Source organism: Anabrus simplex, chromosome 1 (assembly GCF_040414725.1).
Source record: "Anabrus simplex isolate iqAnaSimp1 chromosome 1, ASM4041472v1, whole genome shotgun sequence".
Lineage (NCBI taxonomy): Eukaryota > Metazoa > Arthropoda > Insecta > Orthoptera > Tettigoniidae > Anabrus > Anabrus simplex.
The window spans coordinates 140,561,670-140,585,558 of record NC_090265.1 but is presented as its reverse complement, the minus strand read 5'-3'; the positions used below and the strand labels follow the sequence as shown (position 1 = coordinate 140,585,558).

Genomic DNA, 23,889 nt, shown 5'->3' with positions numbered 1-23,889 from the left:
GCACCGTAAGCCCGTGGTGTTTCGCATATAATCATATAGCGGTACTAATCACAGGTACTGTAAACCCAAAGTGAACCACTAATCACAAACCTATTGTGTACCTAGCATTGTGGTACTACTCGCAAGTAAAGGCGACGCTTTCTGTTCTTCACGTGATAGTAATAATCACAAGGAGGCTCATGCTTCTTAATCATCCCTTGGTCGCCCCTTGCAGTCGTCTCTTACGACAGGCAGGGGATACCGTGGGTGTACCGTCCCCCACCGACAGGGGCTTGTGTGTTTGGACCGCGAGAGCTATTTTATTTCGCTCAAGTCAGCTGGCAAGGCAGTTAGGACCCTCCTATCCGCCACCTGGGACGCGCCACGTGGGAGTAACACCTCTCCCCCCCCCCCACCCTGTTACGCCAGCGTAGTAGGTTCGTGGTAAGCAGTTCTTCTTCCGTTTCTTCTTTTCACTATAATTCCTATACTGGATCGGGTCTTCTTAGTCTCTTCTCCCAGAATTATCTTTCCTTCATTATGGCTCAGATTAAGCTTTTCTTTTTTCATGTTATATCTGATCATCGTCGTCCCTGTTGTTCAGGAGCGACCACGGGGTAGGTGGTTGGTAGAGCCGTGCAATGAGCGAGTCTGGGCTCATTCCATCTCCACTTCTACTAATCTTCCTCAGTAGCTCAGGTGGTAGAGATGACCTTCTTAGCTAAATTTCGCATGTTCGATCCTGGGTCATTGAAGGTGTTCAAATAAGTTAGCCTCGTGTCGGTAGATTTACTGGGGGAAAATTTTCGACATCACAGCTTCCCGAAAACCGTCAAAGTAGTTAGTGGGGCGTAATAACATTATTATTAGGTTTTTCATTCTTCCTTCCTTCCTTCCTTCCTTCCTTCCTTTCTTTCTTTCTTTCTTCGATTTCGGCCATCTATGAACCACTGAAATAACTTCCTGGCGTTTTGCAGATTTACGGTGTTATTACTTAGGCCAAAAGAGGCAAGGCAGAGACAAGAAATCAAAGCAGAAAACGGAAGTAGAAGAGAAATACAGTAAAAACTATAGCAAATACCAGAAAACACTTTACGGTGTGAAATAATGGGCTACACTCCACGTACTGTTGAAGTATTAACAACCACCCTTAGATCTATTCGAAGACGATTGTAACCTCCAACGATAATCCGCAAATATCCCGCAGAATGTCAGCTTGACGTCTGTCTCGCTTTCTACCCAACGAACAACCACGAGTTTACACGAATAATGACGAAAATGGCGTTACGTTACCTCCCTGTGGCAAGCAGCCAGAGACGTTGCCGTGGTGACCGGTAGGTTCGTTGTCGGTAACTCAATGCAGAGCATGAAACCCGCAGAAAATACAGTAGTCATTTTCTCAGCCATTTGAAGAGTAAGCGAAATTATGTACATAACAAAAGTAAGTTGTTTGAAATGAAGATACGTTTCACATACCGTCTTTCGGATTTTACATAAATCAGTAGTATAAGAGAAAATTAGAAAAACTGTTCCGGTTTTCGTATAAACCCGTCTATTCAGTGATTTTTAAATTATTTGCATATCTGAACCTGCTCCTGGATGAGTATACTCTAAATATGAAGTTTGGCCGGGATCTATCCAGTCATTTCGCCGTGATGGTGGAACAGCCGGACAGAAAAACAGACACGAAAGCTAAAAACCACCGATTCGGTCTTGAAGTGACTTAAAACGGATAAATATCTGAAAAATTGACAAAATAAACGATATTAGAGACAGAGGACCCCCTACAACTTTATTTATATATGTTTATACTAGCAAGATACCCGTGCTTCGCTACGGTATTATACTGAAATTTATAATTGAATGCTTATTGTTTTAGATATATAATCCGCCGAAATTCGCGATCAGACTCGTTTTCTGCGAGAATCCACCGAAATTCCCGATCTGACTCATTTTCTATTAGATTACTGCACGTTTCCTCCCATTTTTCAATCTTCCTTTCCAGGAATCGATTTCGTACTTCCCGGGCTAGGCTCAGGTATTCCTCCCGGTCAGTTGGGTCCGTAAATCTTTGCCATCTTTTCCTATAATCATTTTAATATGTATAAAATCCTTCAGAAGATCCGGCGTGGTGTCATATTGGGTGCTTTGGCGGGACTGAACCCGCGGCCGGACTGCATTCCTAGTCATTACCCGTCCAGGACCCGTTTCCACCGCGGTCCGCACATTTGACGACGGTCCAGAACATTATTATTATTATTATTATTATTATTACTATTATGTGTTGCTGGAATGGCTGATGACAGGGAAAACCGGAGTATCCGGAGAAAAACCTGTCCCGCCTCCGTTTTTTCCAGCTCGAATATCACATGGAGTGACCGGGATTTGAACCACGGAACCCAGCTGTGAGAGGCCGGCGCGCTGCCGCCTGAACAACGGAGGATACTTATAAGTACATTAAGAACAGTAAAATCAATAGGTCTCACCTCCTTCTACACCCCACCGCCGTTAAGTTTATTTACCGCCACACTCACCCCCCCCCCCCCCCCACAAAAAAAATTACAAGAAGGCTTGTTTCTTTATGTTTAAAGGTGATTCCAAACACCAATGTTCACGTCTATTGCCTTCAGTTTTGAGATATAAGTATCCCCATAAAAATAATTTACTTTTTTCACTTCATTTCACACTACTCCCCCCCCCCCCTTAAGTGAATTTTCCCGCAAAAAATACTTGTTTCTTTAATAGTAAAATATCTTCTAAATACCAATTATCACGACTCTAACTTTTTCAGTTTTTGATTTATGTGTCCTCATGAAAGGAATTCAATTCCTTTACACTCCCACCCTCCAAGATGGTTTTCCCCACCAAAAGGCGTTTTTTTTTTTTTTTTTTTTTTTTAAAGGAGATCGAAATACGAATTTTCACGTCTGTAACAACTTTAGTTTTTATTAGATGTATGCATTCTCATACAATTAAGTCAATTAAATTTTCAATTCTTTCACCCCCCCTTCATTGGATTTTCCGAGAATACGTCGTTCTTTACTTTTAAAGCAGATTGCAAATATCAAATTTCACGTCTGTAATATCTTCATTTTTGAGATATCAGTAGCCTAATTAAAAGAATTCAACACCATTTTCAGTCACTTTTACCCACCCCCCACCACCCAAGTGGTATTTCCGAAAACTAAAAATTCAACATGGTATGGCCGTTTTCGAGTTGGCCGTGCGTGTAGAGGCGCGCGGCTGTGAGCTTGCATCCGGGAGATAGTAGGTTCGAATCCCACTATCGGCAGCCCTGAAGATGGTTTTCCATGGTTTCCCATTTTCACACCAGGCAAATGCTGGGGCTGTACCTTAATTAAGGCCACGGCCGCTTCCTTCCAACTCCTAGGCCTTTCCTATCCCATCGTCGCCATAAGACCTATCTGTGTCGGTGCGACGTAAAGCCCGTAGCAAAAAAAAAAAACTAAAAATACACGATTCGTTATGTTTAATAGAGGTAAAAAATACCATTTTTCACTTCTGTAACATGTTAAGTTTTTTTAGATATACTGTAAAAATTCTCATTTTAAAATTTCACCCCTTTTGAGTTCCCCTTAATTGGAGTTTCCAAAAACAAATCACCTATGTTTCCTTACATTTACAGGAGATTCCAAACACCCACTTTTTTCGTCTGTAACATTTTACGTTTCCAAGATATTCTGTAGATATAGTCTTACAAAAATTTCACCCCAATTTGTCACTCCTGTTTAACCGCCATTAATTGGATTTTCCAAAAACTAAAAAATACGTGTTTCTTTATTTTTAAAGGAGGTCCCATATACAAATTTTCAGTTCTGTAATATCTTCAGGTTCTGAAATATAAGTATCCTCATTAAAGGCATTCAACCCATTTTTCACCCTTTTACACCCCTCCTATTAGGATTTACAGGAAACAAAAAAATACGTGTTCCTTTATTTTTAGAGGAGATTCTAGCTACCATTTTTTACATTTGTAAATTTTAAAGTTTTAAGATGTAGACACACTCATTTTAAAAATTTCACCCCCCCATTTCACCCCCCAATATTTGGATTTTACAAAAACGAAAAAATAAGTGTTTCTTTACTTTTAAAGTAGATACAAAATACCAATTTTCAGGTCTGTAATATCTTCAGGTTCTGAAATATAAGTAGCCTCATTAAAGCCATTCAACCCATTATTCACCCTTTTACACCCTTCCTATTTTGATTTTCCGAAAACAAAAGAATACGTGTTTCTTTATTTTTAAAGGTGATTCTAAATACCAATTTTTACATCCATACACTTTAAAAGTTTTGAGATATAGATACACTCATTTTAAAAAATCACCCCCTTTTCACCCCCCATTAATTGGATTTTCCAAAAACAAAAAAACACGTGTTTCTTTATTTTTAAAAGAGATCCCAAACACCAATTTTCAGGTCTGTAATATCTTCAGGTTCTGAGATATAAGTAGCCTCATTAAAGGCATTCAACCCCTTTTTCACCCCTTTTCACGATTCCTATTGCGATTTTCCGAAAACAAACAAATACGTGTTTCTTTATTTTTAATGAAGATTCTAAATACCACTTTTTACATCTGCAAACTTTAAAAGTTTGGAGATATAGATTCACTCATTTTAAAAATTCAACCCCTTTTCACCCTCCCATTAATTGGATTTTCCAGAAACAAAAAAATACGTGTTTCTTTATTTTTAAAAGAGATCAAAAGTACCAATTTTCAGGTCTGTAATATTTTCAGTTTCTGAGATATAAGTACCGGTATCATGATTAAAGGCATTCAACCCATTTTTCCCCATTTTCACCCTTTTTCACCCCTCCTATTGGGATTTTCTGAAAACAAAAAAATCCGTGTTTCTTTATTTTTAATGAAGATTCTAAATACCAATTTTTACATCTGCAAACTTTAAAAGTTTGGAGATATAGATTCACTCATTTTAAAAATTCACCCCCTTTTCACCCTCCCATTAATTGGATTTTCCAGAAACAAAAAATACGTGTTTCTTTATTTTTAAAAGAGATCAAAAGTACCAATTTTCAGGGCTGTAATATCTTCAGTTTCTGAGATATAAGTACCGATATCCTGATTAAAGGCATTCAACCCATTTTTTCCCATTCTCACCCTTTTTCACCCCTCCTATTGGGATTTTCTGAAAACAAAAATATACGTGTTTCCTTATTTTTAAAGGAGATTCTAAATACCAATTTTTACATCTGTAAACGTTTAAAGTTTTGAGATATAGATACACTCATTTTAAAATTTCACCCCCCTTTTCCTCCCCTTAGCGAAGGAATATCCAAAAATCCTCTCTTAGCGAGCACCTACATCTTAATATGAATATATCCCCAAAATTTCATTTCTTTATGTCCAGTAGTTTTGGCTCGGCGATGATGAATCAGTCAGTCAGTCAGTCAGTCAGTCAGGACAAGTTATTTTATATATATAGATTATAACATCCTGTCTGGCCAGGTATATCCTGCTACGGTAATTGAGTAGGCCGTACAGCCAGCGTCTCAACGCCGAGCGTTGGGCGGCGGGAAATAACCCAGCCAACTGAGGGGACCAACGGCTTCGGGCGGAGGAGTCCTCTTAGTAGGGCGATGAACCCTCAGTGGAGGAAATGCCACTGGAATTCATAACTGCAAGCGTCTGACCCATAGTGGGCGGCTTGTGGGCAGCGTCTGTTCTCCAGGTTGGGGGGGGGGGGGCTGTTAACCTGATGTGCAGAAGGCAACGGGAAACCACTGCACAAGCAAAATCCCAAGATTAGCAGTCATGGATAGAAGCTTGAGCGAAACTGTAAATACTGATCATGGACTTCGGAACCCAAGATCCGGTAGGAGAGGGGATGGCTGCAAGGCCTCTCAGGTCGTCATCCAACGAAATCCTTGCAGGAAAGTGCGTAATAAATTCAATGTAGAAACTTGGAATGTGAAAACGTTGCTAAGAACAGGAAAACTAGAAGAAATCAAAATCGCAATGCAAGAAACAGCACTTGATATTTATAGGAATATGTGAAAAAAGGTGGTCAGGAAACGGGGACTTCTGTTCAGACGAATTTAGAATAATTTACAGTGGAAGTGAAAAGTCGGGAATGAATGGAGTGGCTATTATCTTGCGAAGAAAATGGTCCAGTCACGTGATAAACACATATCATGTAAGTGACAGATTGATGATGATCAAAGTGAAAGCCACTCCAGTTGATCTAGTGATCATTCAGGTATACTGCCCAACTTCTAACAGTTCCGATGAAGAGGTTGAGACAGTCTACGAGCAAATGGAAAGCTTGTTGGAACTCATGGGAAATAAAGATAATGTGGTCATAATGGGCGATTTCAATGCCTCTGTTGGTTCACATAGCAACTTGAAATATGCTGGTAAATTCGGACTAGGGAACACGAACAAAAGAGGTCAGAGACTATTAGAATTTTGTGAACAGCATGATATGGTTATAACAAACACATTCTTTGAAGTACCTGTCCGAAGAAGATACACATGGAAAGCACCTGGAGATAATGCACGATATCAGATTGATTATATATTAGTCAGACAGCGATATCGAAACCAGATTAAATCCAGCCACAGCTATCCAGGACCTGATGTGGACAGCGACCACAATCTTGTATTAGCCAAGTGTGACATTAAGCCAAAGAAGAATATGAAATTGACCCAGCACAAATGGAACACACAAAGTTTAAAGAACACTGGCATACAAAAGGCATACAAAATGAAAACTAATCAGTTAGCAGAGACTTTTCATGACAGTGCGAAATGGGAGGAAATAAGGAATGGTATAACTGAAGCTGCTGAGGAAGTGCTGGGAAGAAGACAGTTACAGCCGAGGAAGCCATGGATGACTGATGAAATCATAAACCTTATTCGCGAAAGGAATAAGGAGAAGAGAGTAGGGAATAAAGAACGGTACAAAGAAATTAGAAATCAGATCACAACACAGTTTCGCGAAGCAAAGGAGAACTGGATGAAGGAGACAAACGAGATTATAGAAAAGGACATGATCAGAGGACAGGTGGAAAAGGCATATTTCAGTATCAGAATCCTACAACACAAACCAAAAACCAGAAGCTCCATAGTCAGAGATAATATGGGAAATCTCCTGTTCAACACAGAAGAAATCTGTGAACGTTGGAAAGAATACATTGAAGACCTGTACCAAGGAAACGATGTAAATAATACAACCAGCTACATTGAAAAAGAACACGAGATAGACGAATGCAGAAAGGGTCCCTCAATCACATCTTCAGAGTTTAATGCAGCACTACACAGTCTTCAGGAAAAGAAAGCACCCGGTCCAGATAAAATTCCAGCAGAACTTCTGAAACACTTGGGTGACGATATGAAACGTTACCTTTTTCAGCTGGTGTCCCATTGCTATGGAGAATGGCGTAGTTCCACCTGACTTTAGTAAAACCAGAACTGTTGCAATACCAAAAAAGAGGAATGCCACGGACTGTTCAGATTATCGAACTGTCGCTCTCCTGTCTCATGCTTCAAAAATACTGCTCAACATCATCAAGAGTAGAATTAAAGGGAAGTTAGAACACTATATCGATAATGACCAGTTTGGATTTCGATCAGGGAGGGGTACTAGGGAAGCAATTCTGGCATTACGTTTGATTCTGGAGAGAAGAATTGAGAAGAATAGGAAAGTATACGTGACCTTTGTCGACTTAGAGAAAGCTTTTGATCGAGTAGACTGGGAACAACTTTTTGTTACCATGAAAAAAGCAGGAACTGATTGAAAGGATAGACGCCTTATACTAAATTTACATAGAATGCAGAACACTGATTTAGAAATCAGTGGGACAAAGAAAACTGCCAAAATAAGAAGAGGAGTTAGGCAAGGATGTCCACTGTCTCCTTATCTCTTCAATATGTTCATCGAAAAAGCCATCGCAGTCATGAAGGAGAAAACAACGGGGATCAAAATTAATGGCAAACAAGTACACTCTATAAGATTTGCTGATGATATTGCCATACTAGCAGAAACAGGTAAAAGTATGCAGAGAATGATCAACATATTAGCAGAAACTTTAGGCAATGGAACCTCAAAATTAATACAAGGAAAAAAAAACATGACAATATGTAAATACAAGAAAACACCTGTAACACACTTAAAAATTGGCCCTGATAAAATAGAACAAGTGAAACAGTTTTGCTACCTAGGAACCCTGATCACGAGTGACAATCGGAGCATATCAGAAGTCACGAAGAGGATAGCCATGGCAAAGAGAGCATTCCAAGATAAAAGGCATCTGCTGACCAACAAACATATAGATATTCAAACTCGAAAGGCCTTTGTATGGAGCGTGCTTCTGTATGGTTGCGAAAGCTGGACATTAGGAATGCAAGAAAAGAAAAAAACAGAGGCAGTTGGAATGTGGATCTAGAGAAGAATGCAGAGGATAAGTTGGACGGAAATGAAGAGCAATACCGAAGTCCTCAGAGAGATAAGAGAAGAACGGAGTCTGATAACCGAAATTGAAAAACGGAAAATAAAATTTATTGGTCACATTCTGCGGCATGAGGAGTTCCTTTGTAATATCATTGAAGGAAAATTTGCTGGAAAAAGAGGAAGAGGACGCCCCAGAGTGTCTTACTTCAAGAACCTGCTTCTGAGGATGAAGTGCAAGACCTACGCTGAGTTGAAAAGACTGGCTCAAGATAGACAGCGACAAGGCTTAGCCTTTAGAATATGATGATGATATTATAACAATTTCAATGAAATATACAGGCTTATATTATAAATTGAAATGTTTTTGTCTCAGTCTGTGGCCCGCACACCAGTTTGAGTTTGACATCCCTGGCCTAAGCTGTTATGACCAGTGAAACTCTAATAGGGCTTTTGGTTCCAATCTGTAGCTAGCTTCAGGTAGTTTCAGTCTCTTTTTCTAGATGGCGCTGGAGGTCATTCATAACGTGTACATAGTTATATACACGTTCTGTAGATGGCACGCAAGTAAGCATGAAATGAGCGTTGTTAATAATTAAAGGCAGTTTGTCTCGAAGTGAAGTATTTAAAGTATTTCAAGTCTAACCTCAATCAGTGGGCACTTCTAACGAATTAATTAGTCATAAAACGTCAAGCATTGTGGAGATAATATTGCTGAATTGCATCGAATTCGACTTTACCCAATCGATTAACCTTGTTCGAACTTATATCGATTTTAATCGATAGTTCCCATGATGCAGGATGCTACAGTATTTGTGTTGTTTGAATTCCAAGTGCTCATGTGCTTGTGATGTAAATGTTAGTTCCTTGTGCTTGTTTATTTGAAATATATCTTCGCCAGTCCTCCTGAAATCCTGTATTTCCTGTTTGAGTACACATCAGGGGCTGAAAGCTGAATGGTTCTATTAATGTAGTTCTATATATTTCCTGTCTCAGTGCATTTAATTCTGTTATTTTTATTTTCATGTGGTACTTGGATATTGATGTGATACCCCATTGTCTTGTACATGGTGTGCTCTGTTGTCTTGCTTTCGAAGGGATTTCTTATTTGTTATAATATCAGCTTTGTGTTAATGTGTCAATCATTCATTTGAAGTTAAAGCTGCTTTGAGGTGTGTGGTTATGTTCTCAGTAACATAGTATGCCATACGAACTAGGGGTATCAGATCATTATTTACAACGTAGTAAGTACTTGGAAATAAAAATATATGAATTACAATGTATGGGGCATGGAAGTAGTAGAACTGCATTATTATCGCCGTTTGCCGAGGGGGGGGGGCGAGTGGCAGGGAAAGGAGGGGGGAGGAGCCGTAAGCATACCCAGAAGTGCGTCACTGCGCCGGATGTTAAATCTCCGCGCTATCTGTTGATAGTAATACTAAGGTATTGCACCAGAATGCACACTGTGGCGCTATCTCGGAAAAGAGACTAAAATTACTAGCGCCAAGTGGCTTGGAACCGAAATTTATCATTGAGTTTCATCTCTTATTCTATTCTATCCTCTTTGGTTATGACATTGCTTAAAGGATGTTTCGAAATGTTCAGAAGTAACGGATGTACTAATATTGGTTTACTTTTCAGTGCTTTAATGAGTGAAAATTAACCGCTGCACTCACGAGGTACACCACCTACAAATGAAGTCCTCATTGGTCGGATCATCCAGGGGTGCGTAGGTCTGGAACGCACTGGACCCTTGGTATGTGTCATTTAGTAATCAAGTTAGACTCTCTTAATTCATGAGCCTCATCTGTCGTGACTCAATGGGTACGCTGGGTGTACACACAATCCTGTGTTGTAAATGATGAGTAATGTGGTCAGAGCTGGACTTCCCAACTTCAACGTCTCTCTTGTCATCTAAAAAATGATGGATCCCTTCCTTAGTTTTCAAAGGTACGGATGTGAGTTAGATTCTTTATTCGATTTTTGGCTGAATGGCAGCGTCGCAGCCTTTGGTATAGAGGACCCCGGGTTCGATTCCAGTCGGATCTGGGATTTTGGCCACTTCTTGTTAATCCAGGCCATCTCTCCACTGACAGCTCGGAACATTTCGCTTAATCGAGTTGTTCGTCTCCTTACTTGCAAGTCTTCCGAGCTCAAAGGCAGTGTCTGTCCGTCCGTTTGTCCATCATGGAAATGTAAAAATTGCATTTCCTTCTTATTTTCGACATGGCCGATTCTGCCTCGGTCTGGTATTATTTGAAGGTGCTGAAATACGTCGTCCTCGTGTCGGTTAGATTTACTAGCGCGTAAAAGAACTCCTATGGTACAGAATTCCATCATGTTGACATCTCTGAATATCGTGGAAATACTGTAGTTTGAAGAACGAAAAAAATATTATTATTATTATTATTATTATTATTATTATTATTATTATTATTATTATTATTATTATTTTAAAAGTGTCTATATCGAGCGAGTTGGTTACACGGTTGGATGCGGGTAGATAATTGCTTGCATTTGGGAGATGCTGGGTTCTATTCGAATTTCACTGTTGCCAGCACTGAAATGGTTTCCTGTGGTTTCCCACTTTCCCACCAAATAAATGCTAGGCTGTATTTTGTTAGTGGTTATACGTCGCACCGACACAGATAGGTCTTATGGCGACGATAGTATAGGAAAGGCCCAGGAGTTGGAAGGAAGCGGCCGTGGCCTTAATTAAGGTACAGCCCCAACATTTGCCTGGTGTGAAATTGGGAAACCACGGAAAACCATCTTCAGGGTTGCCGACAGTGCGATTGGAATCCACTATTTTCCGGATGCAAGCTCACAGCCGTGCGCCCCTAACCGCACGGCCAACTCGCCCGGTGGGCTGTATTTTAAGGCCACGGTCACTTCCTTCTCAGTCCTAGCCTTGTCTTACCCCATCGTAATTTGAGACGATATAAGACATATTTGTGTCTTTTAGGATAATACTGTTTGTCAAGGAAATACCGTGGTTCATAGAGGGATAGGAGCGTGTGGGTTGAATGGCTGGACAAGGAATTATCTAGAGGAGAACTTAACAAATTTTGAAATTTTAATTCCTACGTTTTTGTTTTTCTAGTTTAAAATTTGAGAAATAGAAAATCTGAATGAATAACAACAATATTAATGAGTTCGTCAGCTCTAACAATATAGGGGACTTATAAGTCCTAACATCAGGTATAAAACTTGAGATAATTATCAATTTGCTTATTTACATTAAAAAGAGCCTTATAGCTCTTGACAGGAACAATACTTTCCAAGATCATGTTTTGCTGCGATCATTTACACAACATAGAGGTCTGCGCTCCGAAAGTACCATAGGCAAGCCTCGCAGAGGCATCCATTTCTTATGGCGCTCTTAAGTTCCACCTGACAACGTATCGGCTGCCCTCAGTATTAAAGTATTTACACCCAGTTGCCCCGATGTGGACTTATCTATTGCTCAACAGTTATAGGGTTCACTATACCCAAAGGGAACTAACTCTAGGAAAATCCTTACACACAGGAATAAATGTACAGGGACATACTTGCCCATACTAAGTGGCCTTGGTGTAAAAATAAAAAGTTGGACATGACCGACCATAAACAAAAGGTTAGGAGGCGAAACACCTGTCCCCCTTATAAAAATAGTTAAAACCTTAAGTGGGCTTATGTGCCGAAGATACAGAGGCTAATCCTATACTACACCGAGGTGACTAAATGAGAAAAATGAATGCTAAATAAGTTTTAAGAAATTTAGGGGTATAGAAAACTTTAGGCACTCCATGCCAAGTTGAATGGGAACCTTACCTTACATATTTCCCAGTAGGGAATAGAACAGAGTCCTCAGACTTGCCGACAATTCTACATTTAAACCAGCAAATTTACAAATTTACATTAAATAAAAGAGGTTGACACCTTCCCCTCACACTATCCGCAGGAGCTATCACATATCTATGAAAATTCTGCCATTACCTTGAGTCGCTGGGCCTTCCTCACGCAGGCCGCGCCCCTGCCTCCCTTAGGACACGCCGCATTCACAATCACTGCAGTAATTAAGACATTAATGGCCCTAAGGCACCCTGCTCTTATGGTACTTCCAGAACTCTTTACTGATAGACTGGATTTCTATACACACCGCCGGTTTTAATCGGCTAAAGAAGATATATCAAAAAGTCTGATAGGTTGATTTCAATAGAGGAGGAACCAGCGGAAGTGTTGACAACCTCGGTACATTAAAAAAAAAACAATCCTAAGAACCAGGTTAATAAACATTGGAAATAGATATTTATTTATGGAATAATTATAGTTTATGCCGCTAGAGGGAGCAATTAAACCGATGGTAGAGACATCTAACAGTTGAAGACCAAAGTATCTTGTAGTACACCAGTTCAAGTTTGTTTACATAGATGGTCTTAGAGAAGGCGCGCAGTTTAACTGCCGGGCAAGGTGTATCGCCGGATCGCCTTTTAATTATAGGCCTATATATTTTATTGTATACAACTTGCTTTATGTCACACAGACACAGCTAGATTTTATATGGCGACGGTGGGAGAGTAAAGATATGGGAGTGGGAAGGAAGTGGCGTGGCCTTAATTTTAAGGTACAGCCCCAGTATTTGCCTGGTGTGAAAATAGGAAACCACGGAAAATCACATTCAGGGCTGCCGACAGTGTGATTCAAACCCACTATCTCGCGAATGCAAGCTAACATTTACGTACCCCAAACCACGTGGCCACTCACTGAGTGTGGAGAAACGATTATTATATACTCGGGGCGCATACTAATCACTGTACACAACGTATGAATATCCCTGCAGCGTATATTCTGTATTTCTCAGATAGAAATATTTAACTTTTAATCGTGTGATGTAATTCTTGAATGCATATATATGTAGTTACGAGATTCATATGTAGAACACAAGTACAAGAACAAAGAATAATGATGGATGATGTACTTGACCCGCCTGCGAGCTTATGGTGTGACCCGGAAAGCTCGTTTGCTTTCTTACCATTAATTTACCGCACTAATCTAGCGTAAAATTAGCAATTCTCAGTGGGCAACGCGCGCAAAGCAATTAGTAACCTCTATAATCTGTCATGTATACTCACACTACAAACCACCACTCAGCGTGTCAATACCAGATCTGGCCATTCAAGGCTAGCGTAGTATCGAATACATATAAAGAGCGATCAGAATGTTTCCGTTCGACGGCCGTACAGTCCTGAATCGGGATGCCAATCAGGCAGAATCGCCGTGAGCACTGAGGCACTCATCCGACCGACGCACCAGGTTGAAGATCCCCGTGTTGTAAAACACCGCGTCCTGCTGCGTGAAGAAGTCCATAAATGCCTCCTGCCCTGTCATGTCCTCCCGGTACATGAACTCAGGACGACAATTCTCTCCGAGGATCGAACTGTATGGGACATAGGAGGAATAGCTGTGGCCTGATAGATTAGGGTTAACAGGCATGAGAAGCTAGAACTCAATACTAAAATACAAGTACATTTAAATATGGTAAAAAGAAAATTGTAATATATAATTCATATAATTGGGATTTGTAGTTGAAAGAGTGATATTTCAACATGGTAGGAAAGCTTGAGTCAGCAGCCTGTCACAAGGCTTAGAGTAAAAATCACAAGAATCACAATCCAAGGAGAGGAAATGAAAACCTTGAGATATGCCGATTTCCGAACCTTCGAGGTCTTTTTGAGAGGACCGACGGCGTGATAATCGTATGAAGAGAGATCAGCTATAGGGATCGTCCACCGCCCGCTTGTTGTTGTCCGTAATGGATGAGGCTGGCCTCCCAAAACAACCGGAGTCTTGTGTCGAAACGCGACCCGCATGGAACTTAGTGCACCATTCCACAACATACACACTGCCCCACACACAGTATTCATTCCCCGATGGATGTCCAGCAGTGCTTATCCTTCGGGAGCCAAGAACAGAATAACAGCATGTTGGTCCTGTTTGGACGCATGTGATATTAACGTCGCCGTAGTTCACGTTGCCGCATTTTACGCACGCACCTCGACACGACACGACTGTCACACTAATCCCCTTTTTCTTTTTTTCGGCGGGGGGGGGGGGGGCGGACCGAAGCCCGCTTCCCCCGCGTGACCATCGACTCAATCTACATGACCTCCGACATGATATTATTTCTAAGAAGAAGAAGAAGAAGAAAAAGATAGCAGGGAGGAGTGGGAAGTGATACAAGGAGTATCTGCCGGTTTCCATGTCAGACACGTTACCACGGCAAAGTTGTGTTAGGTAAGGTAGTGTTGAAGTATGGTATTGAAGGGTCAGGGAAAAACCAAATAGGCAGAAAAGAGAAATAGCCTACATGTAAAACCTGACATCTTGTGATAGCACATGCAAGGATGTGGGCTGGAAAAGTCCAGAGGTAGTGTCAGTTAGGAACAGGTAACATGCACAAGTCATAAACCTATTCCTCGCCGTTCCGTCTGCCAGGGGATCAGTCCGTCTGGGCACTGCTGTGACTAGCGCGGGCCTTGCCGGCTGCGGGACCATGCGTCGAGTACCACTAGGGTCCGTCGCACGGCACCACCTCCTTGGGGTCCCTCGTACCCATTCTCCGATCCCGGAGAATGAGGCCAAGTCCGCCGAGGCGGGGGCCTCTTGGAAGGGGGTGGGTCATGACGCCGGGCCTCCTTCCTCTCTGCAACTCACTTGGAGCCCACAGCTAACCTGACGGTGGCCCCACCTCAGACAGCGGAAACACTGCAAGAGCTGCTGAGGGGGACGTTTCAATCTCACCTGACTGCCGCGATCCGCTGAGGCCCTCTCCTGGTTTGCTCCTTGGTCGGCTGCTGTCCTGGGGTAATCCCTTTGCCTGCATGTCCGTGCTTATATACCCGCATCGGAGTCGCTACGTTGCATATCCGGTGCAACAATGTCCTCAAACGGAAACTTTTGATCACGCCTTATATTTTTCTACTCTCAGGAGCTCAAAAGTAACTTCGATTTCTCGCACAGTACGTTGTTACGAAGCCCGATTTCCATTAGCACGTACTTTGAACTAAACATACATACCTATAATCACCTTTCAGGAAGAACGGCCCGGAACTTATACCTTAATTAAGGCCACGGGCACTTCCTTCCCATTTCTATAATAATAATAATAATAATAATAATAATAATAATAATAATAATAATAATAATAATAATAATAATAATAATAATAATAATAATAATAATAGTGATGATAATAATAACAGATGGCATATGGATTAAAAGAAAAACCTACAGAACCGTACACGGTAACAGATAAGTTTACTGATGCAGTACGTAGTAGACGCTTGAAATTCTATTGTCACAACTGTAGAAAATGAAAATCCACAGCCTGTTTCCAGTCATTCGACCGGGTCAGGAATGGAATGAACGAAGCCCCCATCTAGCGGCGAGGACAGGAAATGTGCCGGCTGCCGAAGCCTGTCGCACTCCTCTGGGGCAAAGATTAATGAATGACTAATGAAATGAAATGATACTGGAGAGTGTTGCTGGAATGAAGGATGACAGGGAAAACCGGAATACCCGAAGAAAAACCTGTCCCGCCTCCGCTTTGGCCAGCACAAATCCCACATGGAGTGACAGGGATTTGAACCACGGTATCCAGCGGTGAGATGCCGGCGCGCTGCCGCCTGAGCCACAGAGGCTCTTTGTCACAACTGTAGAATGGACAATCATAGATTTGCTAAAAACTTAACTATCATCAAATCAAAGAAGGTCAAGATCAACTGGATGCAAGAAATTAAGCAGGGTTTGCAAGAATTAAACACTATAGACGATACCATAAAAAATAGTAAATACTTTGGAATTCTGGTTGCAAATCACAGATTCGTGTAAAAAGCTAAAAAGACCATTGGAAAATAGTGGAGAGAAAAACGAAAAAAAAAACACCACAGCGAATTCATGAAGAGATTTTGGGGGGAGGAGAAGGAGGAGAAGAAGAAAAAGAAAAAAGAAGAAGGGAAAGCCGTCAAGAAACAATTTCAAACGCGCTATTTAAATTAGGCATAATGAAATAATAATAATAATAATAATAATAATAATAATAATAATGAGATGGCGTATGGATTAAAAGAAAAACCACAGACTTGTACACAGCAACAAGCAAGTTAAATGATGCTGTACGTAGGAGACGCTAGAAAGTATATGGTGACATCTGAAGAAGAAGAAGGAGGAGGAGGAGAAGAAGAAGAAGCCGTCAGACCAAGCTAACAAGTTCAAATGCGCTCTTTAAATTGGGCATAACGAAGGAAGAAGAAGTAATAATAATAATATCGGGTGAGTTGGCCTTGCGGTTAAGGGCGCGCAGCTGTGAACTCGCATCCGGGAGATAGTGGGTTCGAACCCTAGTGTCGGCAGCTCTGAAGATGGTTTTCCGTGGTTTCCCATTTTCTCACCAGGCAAATGCTGGGGCTTTACCTTAATTAAGGCCACGGCTGCTTCCTTCCCATTCCTAGGCCTTTCCTGCACCATCGTCGCCATAAGACCTATTTGTGTCGGTGCGACGCAAAGCAACTGGCAAACAAACATGACATTAAGCTGAACGCAACACACAATACAAGAGAAACAATTGTCTCATAATAACATGTATATCCTACCAGTCCTACTATTTTCAGGTACGTTGTGAACTATTTGAAGAAATAATTTGTTACTGATGATGAAATTTAATTTCCGAAAATAATTCTGACAAAGAAATATGGTTATTATATCAGTATAATAAATGGCTTTGTCATTTTACGATAAAATGAAATGAAATGAAATGTCGTATGGCTTTTAGTGCCGGGATATCCCAGGACGGGTTCGGCTCGCCAGATGCAGGTCTTTCTATCTGACTCCCGTTGGCGACCTCCGCGTCGTGATGAGGATGAAATGATGATGAAGACAACACATACACCCAGCCCCCGTGCCATTGGAATTAACCAATTAAGGTTAAAATGCCCGACCCGGCCGGGAATGGAACCCGGGACCCTCTGAACCGAAGGCCAGTACGCTGACCGTTCAGCCAACGAGTCGGACATTTTTTACGATGATTAAGAATCACATCCAATTATTTCTGCAAATATCGGTTACGTCTAATACCTGTACATAAAAAATGTTTTAGAAAATGGTTGTCCTGGCAAGAGTGGTTCAGACGGTTGAGGCGGTAGAGTAACGCCCACGGTAACCCCTGCCTGTCGTAAGAGGTGACTGAAAGGGGCTGCAGGGGCTCTGAACTTTGAAGCGTGGGTTGGCGACCACGGGGCCCTTAGGTGAGTCCTGGTATTGCTTCCATTTACTTGTGCACGGCTCCTCACTTTCATCTATCCTATCGGACCTCCCTTGGTCAACACTTTTTCTTTTCCGACCCCGACGGTATTCGAGGACTAGGGAGTCCTTCATTTTCTCGCCCTTCATGGCCCTTGTCTATCTTTGGCGGACTTCTTTATTTTTCGAAGTGTCGGATCCCTTCCGTTTTTTCTCTCTTATTAGTGTTATGTAGAGGATGGTTGCCTAGTTGTACTTCATCTTAAAACATTAATCACCACCACCACCACCACCTCATCACGGCCCGTACTTGTACGGGAAGATATTTTGAACATTTTATGTAAGAAAGGGTTTCATGTGGTATTGGTACGTTGTGTTCGTGTGTGTCTCCCATGATTAATGTGCTGTGTAGAGTTGTAGGAAATGACTAACGTAGATATAAATAGTTTCTGGGCCCAAGTCCGTGTAAAATATTTTCTTCTTCTATGTGTGAGGAATGTGTCCTGAAAGTTTGGCCAACCTTATTGCTACACTATGTATGTATGTATGTATGTACAGTCATTGGAAAAAGTATACGTACACCTTAAACGTTAAGCAAATGTTGTCGTTTGTGGTTGACGCATTGCCCGTAGGCTGCTAGAAATTTCACTACTTTTCTATATTTCGGTATTTCGCGAAACATGAATATGACTACGTACCGGAAATAACAATAGTACTTTAGAAATGTTTGTTTTAACAAATGTGTCATCCAATAAGTTCGAAATATAGATGCGTAAAAATTCATACAAATGATTTATTTCATATCAAAGTCCCTGATAACATCTCTTGCAACGCAGGTAAGCAGTAAAAGTTACGTCTTGTACCAAGTCAGTTGTGCTTCAGTCGTTCTAAACAACAAGTGATACAGTCAATCAGTAAGATAGGCCGCAAAATGAAAGAAACAACAGAAGAAGAGAGAATAATTGTAATCCGGGCTCATAATTCCTATAAATCGCTCTCGGAAATATCGAAACTTGTGAAGAGACCAAGCAAGATCTACAATTCAGGGAATTATTGACAGGTACGGTGAGAGAAAATCGATCAAAAATGCACGTAGATGTGGATATACCTGCAATCTAGACGATCGAACTAGAAGACTAATCCTCAGGAAAGTTAAGAAAAATCCTAGAATCAATGCTGCAAAACTGAGGTCTAAACTAGGAAATTATTTAAAACTTAATATCTGTGCTTCCACAGTTCAAAAGTTTTTATAGACGAATGGGTATCATTGTAGAAATTCCAGGCGAAAACCTTGAATTACTCCAGCAAATAGGAAGAAACGACTACAATATGCTACAGACTATAAACATGCTTCTCTCGAATTCTGGGATCGAGTTACATTTACGGATGAAAGTAAATTGACTGTTTTTCAAGAATATGGCAAAAAGGTGTGGAGGAAAACGAACACAGAACTCGAAGAAAAAATCTGCTTCCTTCAGTGAAGCATGGTGGAGGCTGTTTAATGGTTTGGGGGTGTATGAGCTCAGCTGAAGTAGGTTCCTTAGAATTCATAGATGGAAAGATGGACCGTAAACACTATATTGAAGTTTTGAAGAAACATCTAGCAGCTAGTGCTGAAAAAATGGGACTTCTGGGTAATTACGTATTCATGCAGGATAATGATTCACAGCATACGGCCCTTGATATACGATTGTGGATTTTATACAACACACCCAAATATATGGTAACACCCCCCAATGCTCCCATCTGAATCCGAATGAACATGTGTGGGCTTATCTTAGAAAGAGACTGAGCACAATAAATATTTCATCAAAGCCAGTTTTGAAAATGGCTCTTTTGGAAGAATGGGGTAAGATTGAGCCTACCTTCACCTCCAAGATAGTCCATGCAATGCCTAGGCGGCTTGAGGCCGTTGTAAAATCAAAAGGATTGCCAACAAAATACTAAATGTGTAGTCCGGCTCCATGGCTAAATGGTTAGCGTGCTCGCCTTTGGTCACAGGCATTGTCCAATGTCGCAATAACATTGACAATATCCCCTCCGCTTTTAAATAATGACGCCCCGAGATCAGGAAATCTGGATTTCATTAATATCACTCCAATATCTTCCATAGGTAAATGGTTAGCGTGCTGGCCGTTGGTCACAGGGGTCCAGGGTTCGATTCCCGGCAGGTTCGGGAATTTTAACCATCATTGGTTAATTTCTCTGGCACGGGGGCTGGGTGTATGTGTCGTCTTCATCACCATTTCATCATCATCATCATCATCATCATGACGCGCAGGTCACCTACGGGAGTCAAATCAAAAGACCTGCACCTGGCGAGCCGAACATGTCCTCGGAACCTCCCGGCACTAAAAGCCATACGCTATTTCACTAAATGTGTACTAAAATCAGTGGGGAATGAAAATAAAACCGGACGGTACCAATACTTTTTATGAGTATGAAATCATGGCATTTTCATTTATTTACAGTCACGCCCATAAATATTCGGCCACTTATGAAACCCGCGAATTGATGACAATAACGCAACAATGAGCAGAATGGGAAAGCAAGTGTGTCTAAGTAATGGAACTACATGTGGTTGCTTATGCCGAAGAGTAATCAGGGAGCATTGATTTACATTATGCTGTAAAAGATAGGGTATTGCTAACATGGGTGAAATGACACGCCTCAAATATATTCGGTCACCAGGAAAGGCCAGGATTGCCATTGTGTTCATTGACAGAGACAGGGCGGATAGCGTTGCAAAACTTTCAGTTCAGAAATGCGGTGCCGTAAGACATGTCGCGTCGTGCCGAAGTCATTTGCTGCAGTGTTGTGGACTGGTATCAAATAGGGTGCAAAAGACAACACAATACCACGTTTGAAGAACGCCAGCTCGTGATATTCCATCTTGCTCGAGGTAACTCGCATAGAAAGATATCGCAGATGCTTAACATAGCAGAATAATAGTTGGAGATATAATCAGATGATTCAAAAATGAAGACAGAATTGATTCAGTTCCTCACACAGGCAGACCAAGAAGGCTGACAGAAGGACAGGAGCGGTTTGTGCTTCGGAATAGGAAACGAAATCCAAAAATTAGTGCTCAGAAAGTGGTAGCAGATGTTTTAGAGGAGTGGAGAAAGAAAGTGGGTACTAAAACCGTGCAAGGAGCACTGTGAAGGAATGAGTTACTTGGGAGAAGAGATAGAGCGGTATATGAAAAGAAGCGGTTAGAGTTCGCAAAACTAACGAAAGCAAACCCTGTGCTTGGTGGGAGGATGTGTTATTTGTTGATAAGTCAAAGTTCAACGTGTTTGGGTCCGATGGAAAGGAATTGGTGTGGCTGAAACATCACGAGGAACTGAAAACAAACAATTTACAAGCAACGGTAAAACATGGTGGAGGAAGTGAAATGGTGTGGGGATGTGTTGCATCGAACGGGGTTGGTGCACTGAGTTTCACTGAAAATATTTTGACAAAAGAGGGCTATTTGGCTATCCTAAAAAAAAAAAAAAATTGCGACAATCTGCGGAACAACTTGGTATACAGCATACTTTCAAATTCTACCAAGATAAGGACCCCAAGCACAAGTCGTAACTTGTCAGGGAGTGGCTGCTGTACAACTGCCCGAAGTTTTTGGAAACTCCACCACAATCACCCGACCTGAATCCCATCGAGAATGTGTGGAGTCAAATGAAGACAGCTCTGCAATTCCGGGCGACAAGCTCCCTCAAAGACTTGAAGAGGAGACTGCTACAAGAATGGGCGGCATTAAGCCCTGATTATATCAAGAAAGTTATCGCCAGTACGCCGAATCGACTGGAAGAGGTCATAAAACATCAACGTGGACCTACAATGTACTGAATGTGTAACAGGGTTGTGAATTATGCGAGTTTATGCTGCTTTTTTGTACAGTGGCCGAATATTTTTGAGGCGGCACTGGAATTATTGCTTTTACTTAAATATACGACAGATGGCGTAATAATGACTGCCAGAAGAGTTTGACTTACATCACAATGTGTCTATAACGTTGTATTATATTTTCCTACATGTTTCGTTGTATTGTACATTATCATTATAGTGTAAGAATAATAATCCAATAAAAGTATGTAAAAAATCAGAGTGACCGAATATTTATGGGAGTATCTGTATGTTAACATTACTGTAGTGTACTGTACAGTAGTATACGAGTAATATCCTATTAGAATTTAGTGTGATTATTTTATTATTGTAAAATATTTGTGTAGTACTGGTGTAGTAGAGGTATCCGTAGAAACTCGTACTAAAATACTGTTGTTGTAATTAGAATAGGCTTAATTGCAGTTTGGAATTGTGTAGTTCTTGTGTAGGCTATTACTTTCGATATTCAGTAATTAACATCAGTTTTTATCCTGTCAGGGGTTGTAGGATAAAAATAGAGCACGACTAAGTAGTATTGTAGTGTAGTCGTATATTAATTACCTTATTGTTGTGTACTATCCCAGACAATATATCCCTCCGTTCATTTATTTTTTGCAAATAAGTTATTTTATTTTTAATTTCATTTTTCCCCCCGTAAAGAATGGCTAAGGAGCGCGAGTGTAGTTTCTGTGAGTGTGGCGAGGCATTGAGGGGTATGAGGGAGGAGTTGGAAAGTTTGAGGGAGATAATTAGGATTCTCACAGAAGACAGGAAGGAAGATAGGACTCCTTCAAACAACGTACAGGTTACAGTAGGTGTACAAGAGGGAGGGGAAGGAAAGGGAGGAGTTGTAGAAGACAGGTGGTCTAATGTCCTAAGGGGAAGGAGATTGCAGGCTAAGAGCTCTATTCAGGATCAGAATTCAGGACAGGTGTCTGTGCAAAATCGGTACGAGTCACTCCAGGTAGAACAACAGAGGGAAGATGAGGGACTGAGAACTGTTGCTGAGATGTGTGGGAGTAGAAGGAAGGGAAAATGTAGGAAAGGAAAATGTAGAGTAGATGATAGGAAAAGATAGGTGGAACAGGGTCATGGGAAGGAGAAAAGGGAGGAGGAAGTAGCTTCTGCAGTTATCAGGAAAGAAAGGGCTGACCAGGAGGGGAGGGGATCAAACGAGGTGGGTAGGGTTGAGGCTCTGGTCATGGGAGATTCCATCGTTAGACACGTGGGGAAAGTGTGTGGAGGAAAGGGTACCAGGGTAGAGTGTTATCCAGGAATTAGGTTGAGGCAGATGTTGAGGAAAGTAGAAGAGAGGGAGGAGGGGAAGGAGAAGGAGGTAGTGTTTCCCGTTGGTACCAACAACGTAAGGCAAGCTGATATAAGTACCAACATAGTTGGAGATGTGTGGGATCTGGTAAATGCAGCACGGGTGAAGTTTAAGAAAGCGGAGATTGTTATTAGTGGAATACTGTGTAGGAGGGATACAGACTGGAGGGTGATTGGGGATTTAAATGAGACTATGGAGTGGGTATGTGGGAAACTGGGAGTGAAATTTCTAGATCGAAATGGGTGGGTAGGAGATAGGGATCTGCGCTCAGATGGCCTTCATTTAAACCGCAGTGGTACGTATAAGTTAGGAAATTTGTTTGGAAGGGTAATAGGGAGGTACATTCAGGGAAACGGGATGGCCTAGGGAGCGGTGATAAGGGAACAGGAAACTGGAAATCAAGTAGGGATGACACAAAATTGTTAGTGTTGAACTGTAGAAGTATTGTAAGGAAAGGAATAGAATTAAGTAATTTAATATATATATATATATATATATATATGTATATATTCACCAGATATTGTAATAGGAGTTGAATCATGGCTGAGAAATGATATAATGGATGCAGAAATTTTCTCACGGCACTGGAGTGTGTATCGTAGAGATAGGATAGGAAGGGTGGGAGGCGGAGTGTTCATTCTGGTGAAAGAAGAATTTGTAAGCTACGAAAAAGTTGAAGATGAGACACATGAAATTCTAGGTGTAAGACTCATTTCTAAAGATAATAGGCAACTTGATATATTTGGAGTGTACAGATCGGGAAAGGGTAGCACTGACGCGGATTCAGAATTACTTGATAGGATAGTCAGCTATGTGGGAAACGACATGGAAAGAAGTGTGATTGTAGCGGGAGATCTGAATTTGCCAGATGTCAATTGGGAAGGAAATGCGAACGACAGAAAGCATGACCAACAAATGGCAAATAAGTTAATATGGGAAGGACAGCTGATTCAGAAAGTGATGGAACCAACCAGAGGGAAAAATATCCT

At 41.2% G+C, this 23,889-nt stretch overlaps 1 protein-coding gene across 1 annotated transcript in view; it reads right to left on the bottom strand.

Moving 5' to 3' along the window:
* LOC136858114 (roundabout homolog 2) overlaps positions 1-15,274 on the bottom strand; it is a 195,557-nt gene extending 180,283 nt beyond the window's left edge. The window contains exon 1 of the mRNA XM_068225269.1: positions 15,193-15,274. Coding sequence (XP_068081370.1) covers positions 15,193-15,274 — 82 coding nt within the window. The remainder of the gene's footprint in view (positions 1-15,192) is intronic.
* Between the last annotated feature and the right edge of the window lie 8,615 nt (positions 15,275-23,889).